The sequence below is a fragment of the Ciconia boyciana genome, chromosome 32 (genome assembly GCF_034638445.1).
Source record: "Ciconia boyciana chromosome 32, ASM3463844v1, whole genome shotgun sequence".
Taxonomy (NCBI): domain Eukaryota; kingdom Metazoa; phylum Chordata; class Aves; order Ciconiiformes; family Ciconiidae; genus Ciconia; species Ciconia boyciana.
The window spans coordinates 1,170,402-1,191,129 of record NC_132965.1 but is presented as its reverse complement, the minus strand read 5'-3'; the positions used below and the strand labels follow the sequence as shown (position 1 = coordinate 1,191,129).

Here is a 20,728-nt window from a genome sequence, read left to right as displayed (position 1 = left end):
CTGTCAGCGTTACCTTTCTGATGGCCTTCGCAGTGCGTAATCGCCACCGCTGACGGAAGGTGCACAGCCTCGAAAAGTTCCTTTGAGCGGTTAAAGAGTCCTCTCTCCTTCCAAATCGCTCCGTGAGCATGAACTACACCAAAGGCATATTTTGAATCTGTCCATATATTCACTGGGAATCCTTGGGCAAGCTCCAGTGCTCTCACTAAGGCAACTATTTCGGCTCGTTGTGTAGATGTGCCTTTAGGGAGCGACTTAGCTTCCACCACCCGGTCTGTGGCGGTCACAGCATATCCTGCCGTTCGAACTCCATTCTCTACGAAACTACTCCCGTCGGTACACCAAGCGTGGTCAGCTTCTTCCAGCTTCGTCCTTCAGGTCAGGCCTGCTTGCGTGTACAGTCTCAATGGTTTCTATACGATCATGTACAACAGTCTCCATTTCCTGCTTATTACTTAAAAAAAGAAGCGGGGTTAATAACGATTTCTGTATCGTCCTGTTCCATCAGGACTACTCGATACTTCAGAAACCTTGATGCCAATGTCCTCCTTTTTGTTCCAAAATGGAAGTTACAGCGTGGGAAGTATGCACAACCATCTTTTGTCCCAAAGTCAATTTTCAAGCTTCTTGAATGATCAAAACAACAGCCGCAACTGCCTGAAGGCATCCCGGCCATCCTTTACCAACCTCATCCAGTTGTCTGGAAAAATACGCTACTGCTCGTTTATACGGACCCAGCCTCTGGGCTAGAATTCCCAAAGCCACTCCTTGTCTCTCATATGAGAACAACCACAAGGGCTTTGTTATGTCCGGCAGGCCCAAAGCTGGAGCTCTCATTAATTCCAATTTCAATTCTTTGAACGCCCTCTTGGCTTCATCAGTCCATGTTAACTGTGTCTGACTATTTTTCAACAGTTCGTACAAGGGTTTAACTAAAAGTCCATAATTATAAATCCATAATCGACACCAAACTGTCATTCCCAGAAAGGTTCACAGCTCTTTTACCGTGGTCGGTTCTGGGGTCCTGCAGATGGCTTCCTTTCGGTCATTCCTGAGCTGTCTCTGTCCTTTAGAAATCACAAATCCCAAGTAGATTACTTCTTTTTTCAAGATCTGGACTTTCTGCAACTTTGGACTTTTTCAGTCCAAGAAAATTTAACAATTTGAACTCTTTTCAAACCCCGTGTGACCTCCGGCCATAGATGGTACGGCGTTATGTAAGGTACATCAGAAGACGGAACTGCCCGTCCTCCGACACGATCTCCACGTCCCGCGCTAGCCGACCCCTGCCATCGCCATGCAAACCGCAACTCGCCTCGCCACGATGTTTGAGACATGAACTCTTTCAGGCTCTCACACACAGGGTATGGAATAGCCCCTTGGCCAGGTTGGCTGTGCTGCCCCGTTCCAGCTTCTTCTGCGCCCGGCAGAGCACGGAAAGCTGGAAAGTCCTTGACTGGTGTAACCATTAATTAGCAACACCGAAAACATCTGGGTGTCATCAACATTGTTCTCATCCTAAATCCCAAATACAGCTCGATACCAGCTACTAGGATGAAAATTAACTCTAGCCCGGCTGAAACCAGGACAATTATGAAGACATTTTTTACTCTGAGGGTGGTGAAACACCAGCACAGGTTGCCCAGAGAGGTGGGAGATGCCCCGTCCCTGGAAGCATTCAAGGTCAGGTTGGACAGGGCTCTGAGGAACCTGGTCTAGTGGAAGATGGCCCTGCTCATGGCAAGGGATTGGACTAGATAAGCGTTAAAGGTCCCTCCAACCCAAACTATTCTATGAGTCCACGATTGGAAGTGTTCAAAGTCAGGTTGGACGGGGCTTGGAGCAACGTGATGTGGCTGAAGATGTCCCTGCTCATGGCAGGGGGTTGGACTAGATGACCTTCAAAGGTCCCTTCCAACCCAAACCATTCTAGGAGTCTGTGAAGGGTCTGTGGGCAGCAGGTCAGTGGGTGCCACGTCACCATGATCAGCCAGTCACTGGTGTCCATGTCACAGCGGGCAGCATCAGCAGCAGTGGCCGTGTCACCGCGATGTCACAGTGGGTCTGTGACACGGGCACACGGGTACAAAAGGGGCGGCAGGGCGGTGGGTCCTGCACCCTGGAGGAGCGTCCAGAGGACGAACACAGGGATGAGCTCCAACATGGCTGTCGCCACCAAGGAGCGACCCACCAGCATGAGATGGACCCAGATGGACTTCTGGGATGGGATGGAGCACGCCTTCATGATGCCCAGCATCACCGCCGAAGGTACAGGCGTCCACAGCCACCGCAGCGACGTTTGGTGGCCAAGGGCTGCAGGGTTGTGTGGGCGAGACTCAGCCCTGCAGCCGTCTCGGGGGGGTCAGCATCTGGGGCTGGGGCTGGTGAGGACACTTTGCGTCGGCCACCGCAGCACGGCTCAGGGGGTGTTGGAGGGTTGAGAGCCGGCGGGCGTGGAGCGTGACCTGGTTTTCCTTTGCTTTCCAGAGCGAACAGCTGTCTGGGACGCGGTGGCCGGCTACGTTCAAGATCAGCTCTTGCTGCACAAGGTGGGGCGACGCCCACGTCCTCCTTGTCCACGCTGAGGGGTGGGGAGTCCCCGTGGCCCTGGGGCATGGCCTGCAGTTACTCTTCCCCTCCTCAGAAAGCAGGAAACTCGCCCCAAAAGTCCCCACCGAGGGACAAACAGGGCTCGTGCGCGGGTGGTATCACCTCTGGTAGGTGGTATTGTACCGCAGGGCTGATCCCGGTCGCTGGAGACCCCTGGATGCCCTCGGGCTGCTTCTGCCCTGACTCTTCTGCTCTTCTGGAGGGGGAAGGACTCGGCAGCTCCTCCCCAAAGCTCTCCCCACTGCCCGGCTCGTGCCTCTGAACAGTGGGAGCGGGCAGGATCCAACCCGAAGCACCGTCCCTGCTCAGGGCTACCTCCAGCTCTTCCCTCCGGCCCGTCCTCACCCTTCTGCCCTTCTCTTCTGCTCCAGGGGGTCCGAATTCCCACCCTGGGCTCCTTCGATGCTGTCCCCAAACGGATCCACGTCGGAGGCGAGGTCGTGACTATCAGGAAGCCCGTGTTTCACCTGGCCAGGAACCTCGCGGTCGTCCACAACCTGATGGACAACAAGGCCTACCTGCCTGGTAAGACGGCGGATGAGACCCTGGCCGGCTGCACGCTCACCGCGTCCCTTCCCTGGCTCGGAGACGCTGCTCTAAAGCAACTCCCCCTCTGCGGAGCTCCTCCCAAAACGGGGTTTTTCTGGGCGATGCAGTGACTGCACTAAGCAGCCCTTGGGAAACGCCTGCAGAAGGACCGCTGGGTGACCCGTGGTCCTTCTCGTGTGGTCCTCATCCATCCCTCTCGTGTGCTTTTCCAGGCAATAAGGAGCTGGAGCCCCTCAAATACGCCAAGGTGGCCGCAGCCGCCTCCGTGTCCCGGCGGAAAGTGGAGGGCTGCATCCAAGGCACCATGTCCCTCCTCTCTCACTGCCTGCGGAAGGGGCAGAACGTGGCCCTGATCCTGAAGGACATTGGGCTGCTCCTCATTGAAGGCACCAAGGTGCAAATGAAGTTCTACTACGACTTCCTGGAGCGGTTGTCTGGCAAGCAGAACTTGGAAAAAGTTATTTTCAAGGTGAGCGTTTTGGTTTCTCCGTGGCGTGGACAGTCCCATGGCAGCGTCCCGGCACTGCTTGCATGTGGCCCACCAGGACACGGCCAGCGGCTCGGTCCAGGCGAGAGCTACGGCCCTACCAACTCTCAGTGCCTTGGGCTCCTCCAGTGTTGAGTTCCTCGGCCATGCTGAGGACGTCCTGCCATCTTCGTGCTCCTCCATTATTGAGTTCCTCGGCCATGCTGAGGACGTCCTGCCATCTCTGGCCTCCTCCATTATTGAGTTCCTTGGCCATGCTGAGGACATCCTTCCATCTTCGTGCTCCTCCATTATAGAGTGCCTCAGCCATGTTGAGGACGTCGTGCCATCTTTGTGCTCCTCCATTGCAGGTCCCCCAGCTGCTGGACATGGTGGTGTCCCGGGTGCTACCCGTGGCCTCGCTGACTTTCTCTGGCCGTGTCATCATCTTCCCCAAGTGAGTACCTTGGCGGCTGGAGCCGCTGGTCGATGCAGACCCTCAAGGTAGCATCTGCTCCTTGGGCCACCACGGGTGTCCTCCCGTGGGGACACCGAGCAGCGACTCCTGTTGATGTCCCCAGGCCGTAGGCGCTCCCATAAGGCAGATCTGACGGGGAAGACAGAGGAATTTAGGCAACCCTGTCTTCCCACGGTGACCCGGGCTGCTTTGCCGGGTGACTCCATTTCCCAGGACTGTCCTTGGGGACGGGGCATGGGAGACTTGGGAAAAACATGGCAGACTCGGGAAAACAGACTCGGGCCTTGACGGCGATGCCAAAAGCTGCCCGTGAGCAGGTGATGGCGGCCGGCGGCGAGGGCTGGTGGTGCTCTGGGTCATGTCGGAGTCTTCTCCTTGTTTCCAGGTTTGAAATGGCGTTTGTGCCCAAACCACCGCCCAGGGCTCTTCTCAAGACCTTGAGACGAGTCCCTGGTGAGGAGCAGCAGAGGAGAAGAGCGGGTTTGCCACCTCTCGGGCCAGGCAGGAGAGGTAAAGCAGCTCCCAGCCCCTTTCCGTAGGACGGGCAGCCAACTTCCGTCAGCGGATGGGAAATCACTGGCGCTGAGCGTCAAAGGGCTGCGACTTGCGCCCAAGCTTCGGGCCAACTCGGCACAGCCTTTTGTCCTAACGACTCATTCGCTTCACCAAAACGGAGCCCTGGGGTGGCGGGTGCCCAAGGGTCCCGAGGGAGGGGGGTGATCCAAGGCCCTCTCCTCCCCCCTCAGAAATGAGCCCCCACAAGAGTCCCTGTCACCTCCCCGGCATCACCCAGCTCCTCGGTCCCAACCTGGCGCCGATCGTGAACTCGCCAAACCACCTTGGCAATGGGGAACCGGGGCAAGAGCCGGTGTTGGGGAGGGCGCGAGGCTGCGATGGCGGCTGCCATCCCCTCCGCGAGGGGAGCGGAACGGCCCTCTCGGACGTTTCGGGAAGAGGCCCGAGCACCCCTACGTGCCACCGCGGCCGGCAGCGTCCCAGCGATGCTCTTCTGAGGAGGTCTCTCCTTCCTGGTTCCAGTGGGATCTCCTGGTTTTCCTTTTCCTGCTACTCCAAGCCCGACCAACAATGAAATCCCACAGTTCTGGGAACTCGTGGGGCCGAGGAAGAGGAAAAGGTCTCGGGTCAGGTGAGGCTGGAGGGCTGGCATCTGCGCGGGGTCATTTTGCCCAGAGCGGTGGGAGATGCCCCGTCCCTGGAAACATCGCAGGTCAGGTCGGACGGGGCTCTGAGCAACCTCCAAAGGTCCCTTCCGACCCCGACCATTCTGTGACTTTAGGATTCTATGATTTTCTGACCAGCAAGAGCGCATTCCCCAGCCCCGAACGCCCCCTTTGTCGCCGCCCAACCGCGGGGAAGGCAACGCCCGGAGGGGTGGGATGGGGCTGCCGGGAGCCCCCCATTGCACAGGGCTGGATCTTCTCCGGCCCTTCAGGAGAGCCCCAGCGTGGCCTCCTGAGCTGGGCAGGGGGACGGCCGCGTGCCAGCCGAGGGTCCCGGCCCAGGGGTTTTCCTCGGCTGAGCTGTCGGTGCCTGCACAAAGAGGCACGTGGCTCACGGGGGGCAGGATGCGGCCCCGAACCCATCGTGTCCTCAGGTAGACCTCTCCCGTTGTGTCCTTCAGGCAGCGGCCGGTGAGCCCCATGGATTCCTCTGCCAAAAAGCAGCCTGCGACCGGCCAACGCAAGGGCAAACTGGGGCCCAAAGGCCAAGCATCAAAGCGGGGCCGAGCGCAGAGCTACAGAGGAGCAGGAGGAGGAGGAGCAGGAGGAGGAGGAGGAGGAGCAGGAGGTGGAGCAGGAGGAGGTGGAGCAGGAGGTGGAGCAGGAGGTGGAGCAGGAGGAGGAGCAGGAGGAGGAGCAGGAGGAGAAAAAGGAGGAGAAGAAATAGTGGAGAAAATCCTCGCTGAAATCGCAGCGATGAAGACGGCGAAAGCCAAGCCCTCCCGCCGTGAGGAAGCTGCGACCTTCGTAACTCCTGTAGTAGCCGTGTTATCGGCAGCCAGCTCTGAGGCCAGCCTGCTCCAGGAGCCCGCCACCGAGGTGCTCAGACGGCCGCCACCGAGACCCAGACGGCCAAAATAGAGAAGTCCAGTCCTGAGAGATTCTGCCCGGTGCCGGAAGAACCTCAGAAGGCTCTATTGGAGCCCTGGAGCTCTGAGGCCAGCCTGCTTGAGGAGCCCCTCGATGAACACCTCTGCCTTGGGCCAACCCACGGATGAGGGGACCAGCTCAAGGCGATGCTCGCGCTGAAGACCAGATCAGCGCTCCCTCGGCCGGAGAGGCCCCGGCTGGAGTCAGCAGGACAGAGAAGAATAAAAACGCGGAGGAGAAGTTGTAAAAGAGCGTTGACTGTTTTCATTGTTGGCAACCAGAACAGGCAGAAGGGTTTTACGCTCGGCCGCGGCTCTGAGGTCAGCCCAGCGTGGGCCTGGAAGCGGGGCCATCTGAGGGACCTTCCCTTGGGACCTTCTCCGTGGCCGCCGTGGAGAGGAACCTGCTGCGGGGGCGAGGGAGGGCAAGCGGGCACTGGGAGCAACGTGGTGAAGAACGGAACGTCCCGGGAGGGGAAAGGAGAGGATGCGAGTGCAGCTGGGCAGGCACGGAGGGCACCCACGTGCGGGGCAGTGGAGGCCACCTGAGCTTTCACCCAGGGCCATCAGGGAGCGGGGAAGGAGAGCGAGCGAGGCTGAGCCCAGCTCTGCGGGGCTGGACTTTCTCCTTCCGCCTGGGGTAGAGCCAGGGCTCTTCACTACCCCATTTCTCTCCCAGTTGATCCCATTTACAGCCAGTTTAGATCTCTGCTTATGAAACCCTCCGAGCAGGTCTGCCGTTTGGCCGTCCCGTGGGCCACCCGCACTGACAGAAGGGCCGTCTCCAGCCCCAGCCCCATGGCACTCGTGTCCCCTGCTGCTACCTGGCACTTTCCTCCTTGCCCAAACCCACCCTGTTCAAGCCAGGAACCCAACCCTCCTTACGGGAAGCTTCTGCTTCCGACCCCTCCGGCATCTGGGGGCAGGGGCCACCCTGCCGAGACCCCAACAATTCAGTCGTGGCCTTGAGCTAAGGTTGTTCTGAGGACACCGTCACGAGTGAGCGATGAGTGTCTGCAAAGCCCAAGCCTCATTTTTACTCTCCAAATCCTTGGCTTTTGTGTCTAATCCCAAATTTTCAGGGTCCCAAATCTCATTTTTAGGGCCCAATGCCTCCTTTTTAGGGTTCTGAGCCCCATTTATTGCGTCCAAATCCTCATTTTTAGGGTCCAAAGCCTCATATGTAGAGTTTAAAGCCACAACTTCTGTTTACAGGTCTCCTTTTTACGGCCCAAAGCCTCCGTTTAGGATCCCTGCCCTCACTTGAAGGGTCTCAAGCCTCATTTTGACAGTCCGAATGCTCATTTGTAGGGTCTAAGCCCTCCCTTAAGAAGCAAATCCTCAGTTTTAGGCTCCAAAGGTTTCTTTGGAGAGCACAAAGACTCATTTCTAAGGGCCAAAGCCTCAGTTTTAGGGTCCAGGTATTCACTTTGGGGTCTAACTCCTTCAGGCCTAAAGTCTCACTTGCAGGGCTGAAAGCCTCAGTGTGGGGCCCAATCGTTCCTTCCTTTTGAGGACTGACAGCCTCATTTCTAGGGTGCAAACCCGACGTTTGAGGGCCCAAAGCCTCATCGGGGGGGCCTAAAGCCTCGTTGTTAAAGCCTAACTCCTTGTTGTGAGGGGACAAAGCCACAGGGAGATGGCCCGAAGCCTGATCCCAGCCTCAGGTGGTGTTTGTTCTTCCAAGCGAGCTGGACTGCGGTTGGCATCCTGCCTTTCACAGGAGCTGAGAGGGCAGGATCGGGCCCCCGGCTTCTGCAGGCGCTTTTGATGTCGCCGGCGGCATCACCCAGGGCTGCCCTTTACAGCCTCACCGCCCTGCCAACGCACAAAGTTCGCACCCTCTCCTCCCATCGAGCCTGGCTGACAGGGCAGGCGGGGAAGGGAACTTCCCTAAGGCTTCCCAGAGGTAAGGCGCCGTGCTGGGCCCGAGGGCAGGCCCGAGGGCAGGCCCTCAGCCCCCCGAGCGCCTGACAGCGCGGGCCGCAGCAGGGGCCGGGCCGCGCCGCCGCCATGACAACCGCCCCCCGCCCCGCAGCGCTGCCCTCCCTGCAGCCGCCAGAGCCACGGCCAATCGGCTGCTGCCGCGGGAAGCGCCGCCAATCAGGGCTGGGCGCGCCCTGCCCAATCCCAGCGCCGCTCCCCGAGAGGCGGGAAAGCGCTGAGGGGAGGGACCCGCCCCCCCTCCCCGGCGGCGGCCCGGCCGCCCCGGGCCCGTCCGGCCGCCGGCTTCTCCCGGAGCCCTCCGCGTCCCCGGGGCAGCCGGGGAGGGGGGAACGGCGCCGGCGCTTCCCGGCCGGCCGGCCGTGCCTGAGGTGGTTTGCCTCTGTGGGGCGGGAGGTCTCTCCTCGGGGCCCCTCCTGGGACTGCCCCCGGGTTCTCGGGCCCTCATCTGACAGGCGGCCCTCATCTGACAGGAGCGCCCGTGCGGGCTGGCAGCCCGGGAGCCCTCCGCTGTAGAGCCCGCAGAGAGCATGCCTCCTCCAGGAGGGAGCTCCACCTGCCTGCAGCCACCTGGGCCTGCCCCTGGGCAGAAGCCAAAGGCGGTTTGCCTCTGGCGGAAGGGCCGCCGTGCCGGGGGGCTCTCCGGGACCCTTCCAAGGTAGCAGCACAGCTCGGTTTGCCTCGGGCGGGAGGGAGCTGCCATGCCAGCAGCGCCCCAGGAACTCCTCAGCGGTAGTTCCTCCAGTGGTTTTGCATGCCCAGGGCTGAAGCGCTCCCCCTCTGTGGCTGCCAAGTCTTTCTACTGGTGCGCAGCCTGGTTTCTCTCCGCAGAGACCGACCCCCCCTGAAGAGTCGCTGCCCGGTTGTCGTGGCCTCCACTGCAGGCTGTGGCTGTAGGAGCTCTGAAGGCAGGTCGCTGACTGGAGTGCTGCAGAGCCAGGTGCCCAAGCTGGTTTTCGGTGGCGTAAAGCGAGCTCTGTTCCTGAGGGACTCTGCACAAAGGGGACCCCGAGCAGATTTGTGGCTGCATCCAATTCGCCCCGCTCCTGGGAAGCAGCTGAGGCTTTCTCCCTGGGAGGTCCCCAGTGTGGCTGTCCCCCCCCGGAGTGAAAATCTCAGCCCAGGTGACAGCCCACTTGACCTGCCAGGCGGTTGCTGGAGCTACTTGACACTCGACACAGAAACTGCGTTGCCAGGTAGCAGCCTGCGACTCCTAGAAGGTACCGACCCAAAAGGTTTCTCTCCTGTTGCAAGGAGGGCCATGCTCAGCAGTGGCTCAGGCTTCCTGCCAGGACTCGCGGTGTCTTTTGGCCACCTCAGGAGGGAGCAGAACTCTGGGGGAACAGCCCCAGAGTCCTCCAAGGTGGCCACCAGTGGAGGTTTCTCCATGCCTGGTAGCTGCCCGGGACTCCTCGCAGGCATCTCCTGCAGGCTTTTGGCCTCCTGTGAAAGGGAGCTGCAGTCCCTGGTAGCAGCCCCCGGTTCCTCGTGGCAGCTACCCCAGGGCTTTTGTATATGGCGGAGGCAGACCCCTGCCCAGTAGCTCCCCAGGGCTCTTCCCAGGACTCTCCCGGATTCTTCTGGCATCCTGTAGAGACAGCTTAAGTCTCGGGAGGCAGCACCAGACTCGCCCACGGCAGCTCCCAGAGGAGTTCTGGGTATGACGGAGCCAGCTTCATGCCCAGTAGCTCCCCGAGACCCCTTGCAGAATCTCCCGGAGTCTTCTGGCCTCCTGTGGAGGGAACTGAAGTCCCGGGTAGCAGCCCGAGACTCCTCCAAAGAAGCCACCAGAGGAATGCTGGATGCAGGAGGCAGGTCCCTGCCTGGCAGCCCCGCGGGACTCCTGGAAGCATTTCCCGGAGACTTTTTGCCTCCTGTGGAGGGAGGAAGGATCCCGGGTAGCAACCCCAGCCTCTTCCAAGGTAGCTGCCCGAGGCCTCTCTTCTCCACTACAGGAAGATCTGTGCCCCGTAGCTACTGTTGCCTCCTGCCAGGGTGTTTCCCTTTGGGGCCGGGGATGACAATGACACTTTGTGTCTACAACCGCAGCACGGCTCAGGGGGCGTAGAGGGGTGAGAGGCGGCGGGCGTGGAGCGTGACCTGGTTTTCCTTTGCTTTCCAGAGCGAACAGCCGTCTGGGACGCGGTGGCCGGCTACGTTCAAGATCAGCTCTTGCCGCACAAGGTGGGGCGACGCCCACGTCCTCCTTGTCCACGCTGAGGGGTGGGGAGTCCCCGTGGCCCTGGGGCATGGCCTGCAGTTACTCTTCCCCTCCTCAGAAAGCAGGAAACTCGCCCCAAAAGTCCCCACCGAGGGACAAACAGGGCTCGTGCGCGGGTGGTATCACCTCTGGTAGGTGGTATTGTACCGCAGGGCTGATCCCGGTCGCTGGAGACCCCTGGATGCCCTCGGGCTGCTTCTGCCCTGACTCCGGCACTGCTCTTCTGGAGGGGGAAGGACTCGGCAGCTCCTCCCCAACGCTCTCCCCACTGCCCTGGCTTGTGCCTCTGAGCAGCGGGAGCGGGCAGGGTCGGGCCCAAAGCACCATCCCTGGACAAATCATCTGAGGGAGAGATCAGGGAACCAGCTCCGACTTCCAGGAAATCCCTCACCGCCCTCACAGTGCCCTGGGGATGAGGAGAGGGACGTTGCTGGTTATCCTTTTGCCGCTGCAGCGTTCTGACCTGAAGCCATGCGCGGGGTCTGGCTGCGAAGAAAGAGTTTTATGGGAGTTTGTTGTGTTTTCAGGGTTTCTGTCTGGTGCCGCGGGGCTCCCCTCGCCTGAAGGGCTCGGGGGAGCCCCAGGGGCCTCCTGCTCTCCTCCCCCTGGCGGGATCTAAACAGAGCAGAAAGACAAACTTTGACCAGAACAGAAACAAAGCTTCACGGAGAAAGAAACAGCCCCGATTTGTGCAGGGAAACATTGGTGGCAGAGGGTGGCGGGATGCCTGCTTGTGGGGGCTTCCGCACGGGAGGAGGAGGGAGGAGGACCCACGTGCTGATGCAGGGCTGGGACAGCAATACTGATGTGTGCACCGTTCCCCCCAAACCCCCCACTTTCCCTCCATCGCTATCCCCAAATACACAGGAAAGAGCAAAATCCCTGAGCTCTGGAGGTCTCCAGTCCAACTCTCCTCTGCTTGGAGCCAGTGGCACAGGCTGGGGCCAGCTGCGGCTCAGCTATGCCCATCACATCGTGAGCTCACCTCACAAACAGGCAGGTAGGCAAAGCGGAGACGTTTAATGCCTTCTTCGCCTCTGTCTTCAACACCCCCGAGGGGCTCTGGGACCCCCGGAGCCCTGTGTTGCAAGACCGTGGCTGGGGGGATGATGAACTCCCAGCCACCCCTGAACTTGTTTGAGACTCGCCGCTCTGCCTGGATGCGCATCCGTCTATGGGCCCCCAGGGGGTTCGTCCCGGGGAGCTGAAAGAGCTGGCCGATGGCATCGCGGGACCTCTCGCCATGATTTTTCAACGCTCTTGGGAGCCTGGAGAGGTCCCGGTGGAGTGGAAAGTTGTGGTCCCGGTTTTCAGGAAGCGTAAGAAAGAAGACCCCGGTAATGACAGGCCTGTCGGTCTGACTTCAGGGGTAAAATTACGGAGGAGGTTATTCTGGGAGTTACTGAAACCCCTGAGAGACAACGCAGGCCTTGGTCGTAGCCAGCACGGGTTCACGAGGGGAAAGTCCTGCTTAACCAGCTGACTTTCCTTTGATGACATCCCATCTAGGCGACCAAGGGATGCCTGTGATGCGGTGTTTGGGGATTTTGGCAAAGCTTTTGAGAGTGTCTCTGACAGGGTCCTTCTGGATAAGATGTCCAGCGTGCAGCTAGACAAGTCCATTACACCTTGCGTGAGCAATTGGCTGACGGGTCGGGCTCAAAGGCTTATGGGAAATGGCGTGACAGCCGGCTGGCGGCCAGTCACCAGGGGGGTTCCCCAGGGCTCGATTTTAGGGCCAGTGCTCTTTAATGTTTTCATAAATGACCCGGACGCAGGGATCGAATGTCCATTAAGTTTGCCGACGATACTAAACTAGGAGGAGCTGTGGCCTCCCTCAAGGCGAGAGAGGCCTTACAGAGAGATCTGGACAGCCTAGAGAGCTGGGCAAGCACCAACCGTATGAAATGTAACAAGAACGGGGCAGGATTCTCCCCCCGGGACGGGGTAATCCTGGTTATACGTCCAAGCTGGGGGACGAGAGGCTGGCGAGCAGCCCCGCGGAAAGAGATCTGGGAGGTGGGGTTGATGGCAGGTTGAACAGGAGTCAACGGTGCGGCCTGGCAGCCAAAGGAGCCAACCCTGTCCTGGGGCGCGTCAAGCACAGCTCCGCCAGCCGGTCGAGGGAGGTGATTGTCCCGCTCCGCACCGCGCTGGTGCGGCCCCACCTCGAGTACCCTGCGCGGTTCTGGGCACCTCAACAGAAGAAGGGCATGAAACTATGGGAGTGTGCCCAGGGGAGGGCGACCAAGATGGTGAAGGGTCTCGGGGGCAAGGCTGAGGCCGAGCGGCTGAGGTCACTGGGCTCGTTCAGCTTGGAGAGGAGAAGGCTGAGGGGTGCCCTCATGGCAGTCTACAGCGTCCTCACGGGGGGCAGCGGAGCGGGAGGTGCTGATCTCCTCTCTCTGGCGACCAGCGACAGGACAGGAGGAAACGGAACGAAGCTGCGTCAGGGGAAGCTCAGACCGGACGTTAGGAAAAGGTTCTTCACCGAGAGGGTGGTCGGTCCCTGGAGCGGACTCCCCAGGGAAGCGGTCACGGCACCAAGCCTCTCAGAGTAAGCCATGCTCTTAGTCACGTGGGTTAGTTTTGGGTAGTCCTGCGAGGAGCAGGGACTTGGGCTCGATGATCCGTACGGGTCCCTTCCAACTTGAGATATTCGTTGATTCTATGGCCATGGAGACCACACGTCCTCTCTGGACATTCCGCCATCCTCATAGTACACGGGGTTTTTTTCCTTAGATGCAGTCAGAATTTCCCCTGTCCCGACTTATCCGCGCTGGGGATTGAAAAGGCCCTGGGGCACCTCGCTTTGAGCACTCAGGCTCAGCCCCCGACAGCTCACCTCACTCCCAGCATCCAGGTGTGAGTGGACGGAGCCACTGGTGTTCAGGGCAAGTGGGATTAAAATAGGTAGGGATGAACTGGGAAAACTGGGATTTAAAAAAACTGGGTAGGGAAAAGTGGGATTAAAATGTCTGCCGGTTTCAGGAGAATGCAGAGGGTGATGGGGCTGAGACAGCAGGGGCGTACGTCAGCTGGACACGGGACACGGAGGAAGGAGCCGTGGGCCGGGCCTCACGTCACCACCGGGCGCTGACGCAGGGGTGGTGGCAGCTCCATCGCAGAAGGCAGCAGGTGAGCGGGTGCCACGTCACCATGATCAGCCAGTCACTGGTGGCCATGTCACAGCGAGCAGCACCAGCAGCAGTGGCCGTGTCACCGCGATGTCACAGTGGGTCTGTGACACGGGCACACGGGTACAAAAGGGGCGGCAGGGCGGTGGGTCCTGCACCCTGGAGGAGCGTCCAGAGGACGAACACAGGGATGAGCTCCAACATGGCTGTCGCCACCAAGGAGCGACCCACCAGCATGAGATGGACCCAGATGGACTTCTGGGATGGGATGGAGCACGCCTTCATGATGCCCAGCATCACCGCCGAAGGTACAGGCGTCCACAGCCACCGCAGCGACGTTTGGTGGCCAAGGGCTGCAGGGTTGCGTGGGCGAGACTCAGCCCTGCAGCCGTCTCGGGGGGGTCAGCATCTGGGGCTGGGGCTGGTGAGGACACTTTGCGTCGGCCACCGCAGCACGGCTCAGGGGGTGTTGGAGGGTTGAGAGCCGGCGGGCGTGGAGCGTGACCTGGTTTTCCTTTGCTTTCCAGAGCGAACAGCCGTCTGGGACGCGGTGGCCGGCTACGTTCAAGATCAGCTCTTGCTGCACAAGGTGGGGCGACGCCCACGTCCTCCTTGTCCACGCTGAGGGGTGGGGAGTCCCCGTGGCCCTGGGGCATGGCCTGCAGTTACTCTTCCCCTCCTCAGAAAGCAGGAAACTCGCCCCAAAAGTCCCCACCGAGGGACAAACAGGGCTCGTGCGCGGGTGGTATCACCTCTGGTAGGTGGTATTGTACCGCAGGGCTGATCCCGGTCGCTGGAGACCCCTGGGTGCCCTCGGGCTGCTTCTGCCCTGACTCCGGCACGGCTTTCTTGGAGGGGGAAGGACTCGGCAGCTCCTCCCCAAAGCTCTCCCCACTGCCCGGCTCGTGCCTCTGAACAGTGGGAGCGGGCAGGATCCAACCCGAAGCACCGTCCCTGCTCAGGGCTACCTCCAGCTCTTCCCTCCGGCCCGTCCTCACCCTTCTGCCCTTCTCTTCTGCTCCAGGGGGTCCGAATTCCCACCCTGGGCTCCTTCGATGCTGTCCCCAAACGGATCCACGTCGGAGGCGAGGTCGTGACTATCAGGAAGCCCGTGTTTCACCTGGCCAGGAACCTCGCGGTCGTCCACAACCTGATGGACAACAAGGCCTACCTGCCTGGTAAGACGGCGGATGAGACCCTGGCCGGCTGCACGCTCACCGCGTCCCTTCCCTGGCTCGGAGACGCTGCTCTAAAGCAACTCCCCCTCTGCGGAGCTCCTCCCAAAACGGGGTTTTTCTGGGCGATGCAGTGACTGCACTAAGCAGCCCTTGGGAAACGCCTGCAGAAGGACCGCTGGGTGACCCGTGGTCCTTCTCGTGTGGTCCTCATCCATCCCTCTCGTGTGCTTTTCCAGGCACAAGGAGCTGGAGCCCCTCAAATACGCCAAGGTGGCCGCAGCCGCCTCCGTGTCCCGGCGGAAAGTGGAGGGCTGCATCCAAGGCACCATGTCCCTCCTCTCTCACTGCCTGCGGAAGGGGCAGAACGTGGCCCTGATCCTGAAGGACATTGGGCTGCTCCTCATTGAAGGCACCAAGGTGCAAATGAAGTTCTACTACGACTTCCTGGAGCGGTTGTCTGGCAAGCAGAACTTGGAAAAAGTTATTTTCAAGGTGAGCGTTTTGGTTTCTCCGTGGCGTGGACAGTCCCACGGCAGCGTCCCGGCACTGCTTGCATGTGGCCCACCAGGACACGGCCAGCGGCTCGGTCCAGGCGAGAGCTACGGCCCTACCAACTCTCAGTGCCTTGGGCTCCTCCAGTGTTGAGTTCCTCGGCCATGCTGAGGACGTCCTGCCATCTTCGTGCTCCTCCATTATTGAGTGCCTCAGCCATGTTGAGGACGTCGCGCCATCTTTGTGCTCCTCCATTATTGAGTTCCTCGGCCATGTTGAGGACGTCCTGCCGTCTCTGGCCTCCTCCAGTGCTGAGTTCCTCGGCCATGCTGAGGACGTCGTGCCATCTTTGTGCTCCTCCATTATTGAGTTCCTCGGCCATGTTGAGGACGTCCTGCCATCTACGTGCTCCTCCATTATTGAGTGCCTCAGCCATGTTGAGGACGTCCTGCCATCTTCGTCCTCCTCCATTATTGAGTTCCTCGGCCATGTTGAGGACGTCCTGCCATCTCTGGCCTCCTCCAGTGTTGAGTTCCTCGGCCATGCTGAGGACGTCCTGCCATCTCTGGCCTCCTCCATTATTGAGTGCCTCAACCACGCTGAAGACATCCTGCCATCTTCGTGCTCCTCCATTATTGAGTGCCTCAGCCATGTTGAGGACGTCCTGCCATCTTTGTGCTCCTCCATTATTGAGTTCCTCGGCCATGTTGAGGACGTCCTGCCATCTCTGGCCTCCTCCATTATTGAGTTCCTCGGCCATGCTGAGGACGTCGTGCCATCTTCGTGCTCCTCCATTATTGAGTGCCTCAGCCATGTTGAGGACGTCGTGCCATCTTCGTGCTCCTCCATTGCAGGTCCCCCAGCTGCTGGACATGGTGGTGTCCCGGGTGCTACCCGTGGCCTCGCTGACTTTCTCTGGCCGTGTCATCATCTTCCCCAAGTGAGTACCTTGGCGGCTGGAGCCGCTGGTCGATGCAGACCCTCAAGGTAGCATCTGCTCCTTGGGCCACCACGGGTGTCCTCCCGTGGGGACACCGAGCAGCGACTCCTGTTGATGTCCCCAGGCCGTAGGCGCTCCCATAAGGCAGATCTGACGGGGAAGACAGAGGAATTTAGGCAACCCTGTCTTCCCACGGTGACCCGGGCTGCTTTGCCGGGTGACTCCATTTCCCAGGACTGTCCTTGGGGACGGGGCATGGGAGACTTGGGAAAAACATGGCAGACTCGGGAAAACAGACTCGGGCCTTGACGGCGATGCCAAAACCTGCCCGTGAGCAGGTGATGGCGGCCGGCAGCGAGGGCTGGTGGTGCTCTGGGTCATGTCGGAGTCTTCTCCTTGTTTCCAGGTTTGAAATGGCGTTTGTGCCCAAACCACCGCCCAGGGCTCTTCTCAAGACCTTGAGACGAGTCCCTGGTGAGGAGCAGCAGAGGAGAAGAGCGGGTTTGCCACCTCTCGGGCCAGGCAGGAGAGGTAAAGCAGCTCCCAGCCCCTTTCCGTAGGACGGGCAGCCAACTTCCGTCAGCGGATGGGAAATCACTGGCGCTGAGCGTCAAAGGGCTGCGACTTGCGCCCAAGCTTCGGGCCAACTCGGCACAGCCTTTTGTCCTAACGACTCATTCGCTTCACCAAAACGGAGCCCTGGGGTGGCGGGTGCCCAAGGGTCCCGTGGGAGGGGGGTGATCCAAGGCCCTCTCCTCCCCCCTCAGAAATGAGCCCCCACAAGAGTCCCTGTCACCTCCCCGGCATCACCCAGCTCCTCGGTCCCAACCTGGCGCCGATCGTGAACTCGCCAAACCACCTTGGCAATGGGGAACCGGGGCAAGAGCCGGTGTTGGGGAGGGCGCGAGGCTGCGATGGCGGCTGCGAGGGGAGCGGAACGGCCCTCTCGGACGTTTCGGGAAGAGGCCCGAGCACCCCTACGTGCCACCGCGGCCGGCAGCGTCCCAGCGATGCTCTTCTGAGGAGGTCTCTCCTTCCTGGTTCCAGTGGGATCTCCTGGTTTTCCTTTTCCTGCTACTCCAAGCCCAACCAACAATGAAATCCCACAGTTCTGGGAACTCGTGGGGCCGAGGAAGAGGAAAAGGTCTCGGGTCAGGTGAGGCTGGAGGGCTGGCATCTGCGCGGGGTCATTTTGCCCAGAGCGGTGGGAGATGCCCCGTCCCTGGAAACATCGCAGGTCAGGTCGGACGGGGCTCTGAGCAACCTCCAAAGGTCCCTTCCGACCCCGACCATTCTGTGACTTTAGGATTCTATGATTTTCTGACCAGCAAGAGCGCATTCCCCAGCCCCGAACGCCCCCTTTGTCGCCGCCCAACCGCGGGGAAGGCAACGCCCGGAGGGGTGGGATGGGGCTGCCGGGAGCCCCCCATTGCACAGGGCTGGATCTTCTCCGGCCCTTCAGGAGAGCCCCAGCGTGGCCTCCTGAGCTGGGCAGGGGGACGGCCGCGTGCCAGCCGAGGGTCCCGGCCCAGGGGTTTTCCTCGGCTGAGCTGTCGGTGCCTGCACAAAGAGGCACGTGGCTCACGGGGGGCAGGATGCGGCCCCGAACCCATCGTGTCCTCAGGTAGACCTCTCCCGTTGTGTCCTTCAGGCAGCGGCCGGTGAGCCCCATGGATTCCTCTGCCAAAAAGCAGCCTGCGACCGGCCAACGCAAGGGCAAACTGGGGCCCAAAGGCCAAGCATCAAAGCGGGGCCGAGCGCAGAGCTACAGAGGAGCAGGAGGAGGAGGAGCAGGAGGAGGAGCAGGAGGAGCAGGAGGAGGAGGAGCAGGAGGAGGAGGAGCAGGAGGAGAAGGAGGAGCAGGAGGAGGAGGAGTAGGAGGTGGAGCAGGAGGAGGAGCAGGAGGAGAAAAAGGAGGAGAAGGAATAGTGGAGAAAATCCTCGCTGAAATCGCAGCGATGAAGACGGCGAAAGCCAAGCCCTCCCGCCGTGAGGAAGCTGCGACCTTCGTAACTCCTGTAGTAGCCGTGTTATCGGCAGCCAGCTCTGAGGCCAGCCTGCTCCAGGAGCCCGCCACCGAGGTGCTCAGACGGCCGCCACCGAGACCCAGACGGCCAAAATAGAGAAGTCCAGTCCTGAGAGATTCTGCCCGGTGCCGGAAGAACCTCAGAAGGCTCTATTGGAGCCCTGGAGCTCTGAGGCCAGCCTGCTTGAGGAGCCCCTCGATGAACACCTCTGCCTTGGGCCAACCCACGGATGAGGGGACCAGCTCAAGGCGATGCTCGCGCTGAAGACCAGATCAGCGCTCCCTCGGCCGGAGAGGCCCCGGCTGGAGTCAGCAGGACAGAGAAGAATAAAAACGCGGAGGAGAAGTTGTAAAAGAGCGTTGACTGTTTTCATTGTTGGCAACCAGAACAGGCAGAAGGGTTTTACGCTCGGCCGCGGCTCTGAGGTCAGCCCAGCGTGGGCCTGGAAGCGGGGCCATCTGAGGGACCTTCCCTTGGGACCTTCTCCGTGGCCGCCGTGGAGAGGAACCTGCTGCGGGGGCGAGGGAGGGCAAGCGGGCACTGGGAGCAACGTGGTGAAGAACGGAACGTCCCGGGAGGGGAAAGGAGAGGATGCGAGTGCAGCTGGGCAGGCACGGAGGGCACCCACGTGCGGGGCAGTGGAGGCCACCTGAGCTTTCACCCAGGGCCATCAGGGAGCGGGGAAGGAGAGCGAGCGAGGCTGAGCCCAGCTCTGCGGGGCTGGACTTTCTCCTTCCGCCTGGGGTAGAGCCAGGGCTCTTCACTACCCCATTTCTCTCCCAGTTGATCCCATTTACAGCCAGTTTAGATCTCTGCTTATGAAACCCTCCGAGCAGGTCTGCCGTTTGGCCGTCCCGTGGGCCACCCGCACTGACAGAAGGGCCGTCTCCAGCCCCAGCCCCATGGCACTCGTGTCCCCTGCTGCTACCTGGCACTTTCCTCCTTGCCCAAACCCACCCTGTTCAAGCCAGGAACCCAACCCTCCTTACGGGAAGCTTCTGCTTCCCACCCCTCCCAGGACCACGTCGGGCTGATCTCAGAGCCGTGGTGTCGCAGGGGAATTACTGAGAGACGTCGTCGTCATTGGGTTAACGAAAAGGTTTTGTTAAACGATTACGACTTAACGTCTGGAGGAATTGACACCGTTTGCAACCCTTCAGCCAGCGCCGCCGGAGCTGTAGTGGATGAATGCTTATAATATACGTATTATATGTACATATATATCGTACACACACATTATACGTACGTACGTATGTACTACCCGTATGAAATGTGAACTGGATCCCCTCCCAGGTAAAAGTAAATTTTCTTTTATCCTCCTCCTGCATAAATAACGTATCGTTCACTTCTAATGCGGCCGTCGGGGGGGTGAGCGGTGAAGGCAGCGACGTCCCCACGACCAGTGGCGTTTGCATTTAATTTTCTATATTCTGTGATCAGGCGCCATCTCCTGCCTGGTTTTTTTATCGCCCACGCTGGAGACTCATCCAGGGGAGCGCGTTTGGGAGATCATTTGTCTTTTTTTGTTTTTTTAAATTCTAGGTCAGTTATAACCTCCGCAACACCCGGCCGGGTGTTGATTTATGTTCGACAAGGCCACGCATCGGTCCTGCCCCGGTCGGGATGGATCGGAGCGGGGGTTGGTCATCCTGACCCTCCCGAGCCTTACGTTTTCGTCTTATTTCATCCCTTTTCGCAATGAGGTAACGCTTTTAAGACAGCAAAGCCTCCCCTTAGCAGCGGTCTCACGGCTTGAGGGTCTACAGGGGCAGTAGAAAGTTCACGTAATGGTCTTACTGGTGGAGCAGTGTTTTAATACTAAATACTAATATTAACTAATATTAATACTAAATACTAATATTTAGTATTAATATTATTTGCTCTCCTCGCTAAGTCAGGGTCCTCCCAAATATCTCTGTCCCAATCTTCCGAAAATTTGGGTGAAGGGCTCGCTCCGCGCCTCCGTAACTCGTCAGCGCTTGAATCTGCCGCCCTGCCCGACCACGCCAAGTCGGGGAATTCTTAAGAGAAGTCATCGCTGCGGGGTTTTAATTAGCGATTAAACGATGCTCAAAGGATAATTGATGATTGAACGAAAATTAAGCGGTAATCAAATGGCGATTAAGGAATAATTGAATGGTAATTAAACAGTGGTTTGGCGATGACTTGACAATGATTTGCCGGTGATTTGAGAGTGATTTGACAATGATTTAAATGGTGAGTTAAACGATAATTTAGATGATGATTTAGATGATGATTTAGATGATAATTTAGACGATCATTTAGATGATAATTTAGACGATCATTTAGATGGTGGTCAAAGACTCTGCCACTTACTACACTCCTAATAATTAAGCTATAGGCGGATATATAAATGGCGCTGTCATACCATCTAATTTTTGATCTACTATAAAACGCCGCCCACCCCGTTGTAGATACCAGACGCCGGCTGAGGGGTCTCCCAGCCCCGAGGGGTGACGGTGGGAGGCGTCCGTGCTCAAGGGGAGATGACCGCCGTGCAGCCCGCTGCCGTACGGGCGACCTCAGTGGGCTCTGGGGGGGGCGACGGGGTGAGG

The 20,728-nt window shown here is 59.5% G+C and overlaps 2 protein-coding genes across 2 annotated transcripts; both read left to right on the top strand.

The window, feature by feature from the left end:
• Nucleotides 1-2,024: 2,024 nt before the first annotated feature.
• LOC140645280 (coiled-coil domain-containing protein 81-like) lies at nt 2,025-6,342 on the top strand. The gene is made up of 9 exons (XM_072848624.1): nt 2,025-2,268; nt 2,488-2,549; nt 2,982-3,135; nt 3,372-3,628; nt 3,997-4,082; nt 4,489-4,613; nt 5,142-5,250; nt 5,746-5,912; nt 6,149-6,342. The coding sequence occupies exons 1-9, from the start codon at nt 2,151-2,153 to the stop codon at nt 6,340-6,342; spliced, it is 1,272 nt and encodes a 423-aa protein (XP_072704725.1). The 5' UTR covers nt 2,025-2,150.
• Nucleotides 6,343-8,393: 2,051 nt separating this feature from the next.
• On the top strand, nt 8,394-19,634 carry LOC140645279 (uncharacterized). Its single transcript, XM_072848623.1, has 11 exons — nt 8,394-9,377; nt 10,280-12,935; nt 13,121-13,291; nt 13,370-13,823; nt 14,043-14,104; nt 14,540-14,748; nt 14,930-15,185; nt 16,040-16,125; nt 16,532-16,656; nt 17,173-17,281; nt 17,777-19,634. Exons 4-11 carry the CDS (start codon nt 13,538-13,540, stop codon nt 18,246-18,248), a joined length of 1,605 nt encoding a protein of 534 aa, XP_072704724.1. The 5' UTR covers nt 8,394-9,377; nt 10,280-12,935; nt 13,121-13,291; nt 13,370-13,537; the 3' UTR covers nt 18,249-19,634.
• Nucleotides 19,635-20,728: the final 1,094 nt, after the last annotated feature.

Excerpts from the sequence above, each read along its gene's own strand:
- LOC140645279 (XM_072848623.1), top strand. The coding sequence starts at position 13,538 with ATGATCAGCCAGTCACTGGTGGCCATGTCACAGCGAGCAGCACCAGCA. Across the intron at positions 14,105-14,539 it reads ATCAGCTCTTGCTGCACAAG|GGGGTCCGAATTCCCACCCT; the intron begins GTGGGGCGACGC and ends CTTCTGCTCCAG. Across the intron at positions 16,657-17,172 it reads TCTCGGGCCAGGCAGGAGAG|TGGGATCTCCTGGTTTTCCT; the intron begins GTAAAGCAGCTC and ends TCCTGGTTCCAG.
- LOC140645280 (XM_072848624.1), top strand. The coding sequence starts at position 2,151 with ATGAGCTCCAACATGGCTGTCGCCACCAAGGAGCGACCCACCAGCATG. Across the intron at positions 4,614-5,141 it reads TCTCGGGCCAGGCAGGAGAG|TGGGATCTCCTGGTTTTCCT; the intron begins GTAAAGCAGCTC and ends TCCTGGTTCCAG. Across the intron at positions 5,913-6,148 it reads AGGAGGAGGAGGAGCAGGAG|GAGCCCGCCACCGAGGTGCT; the intron begins GTGGAGCAGGAG and ends AGCCTGCTCCAG.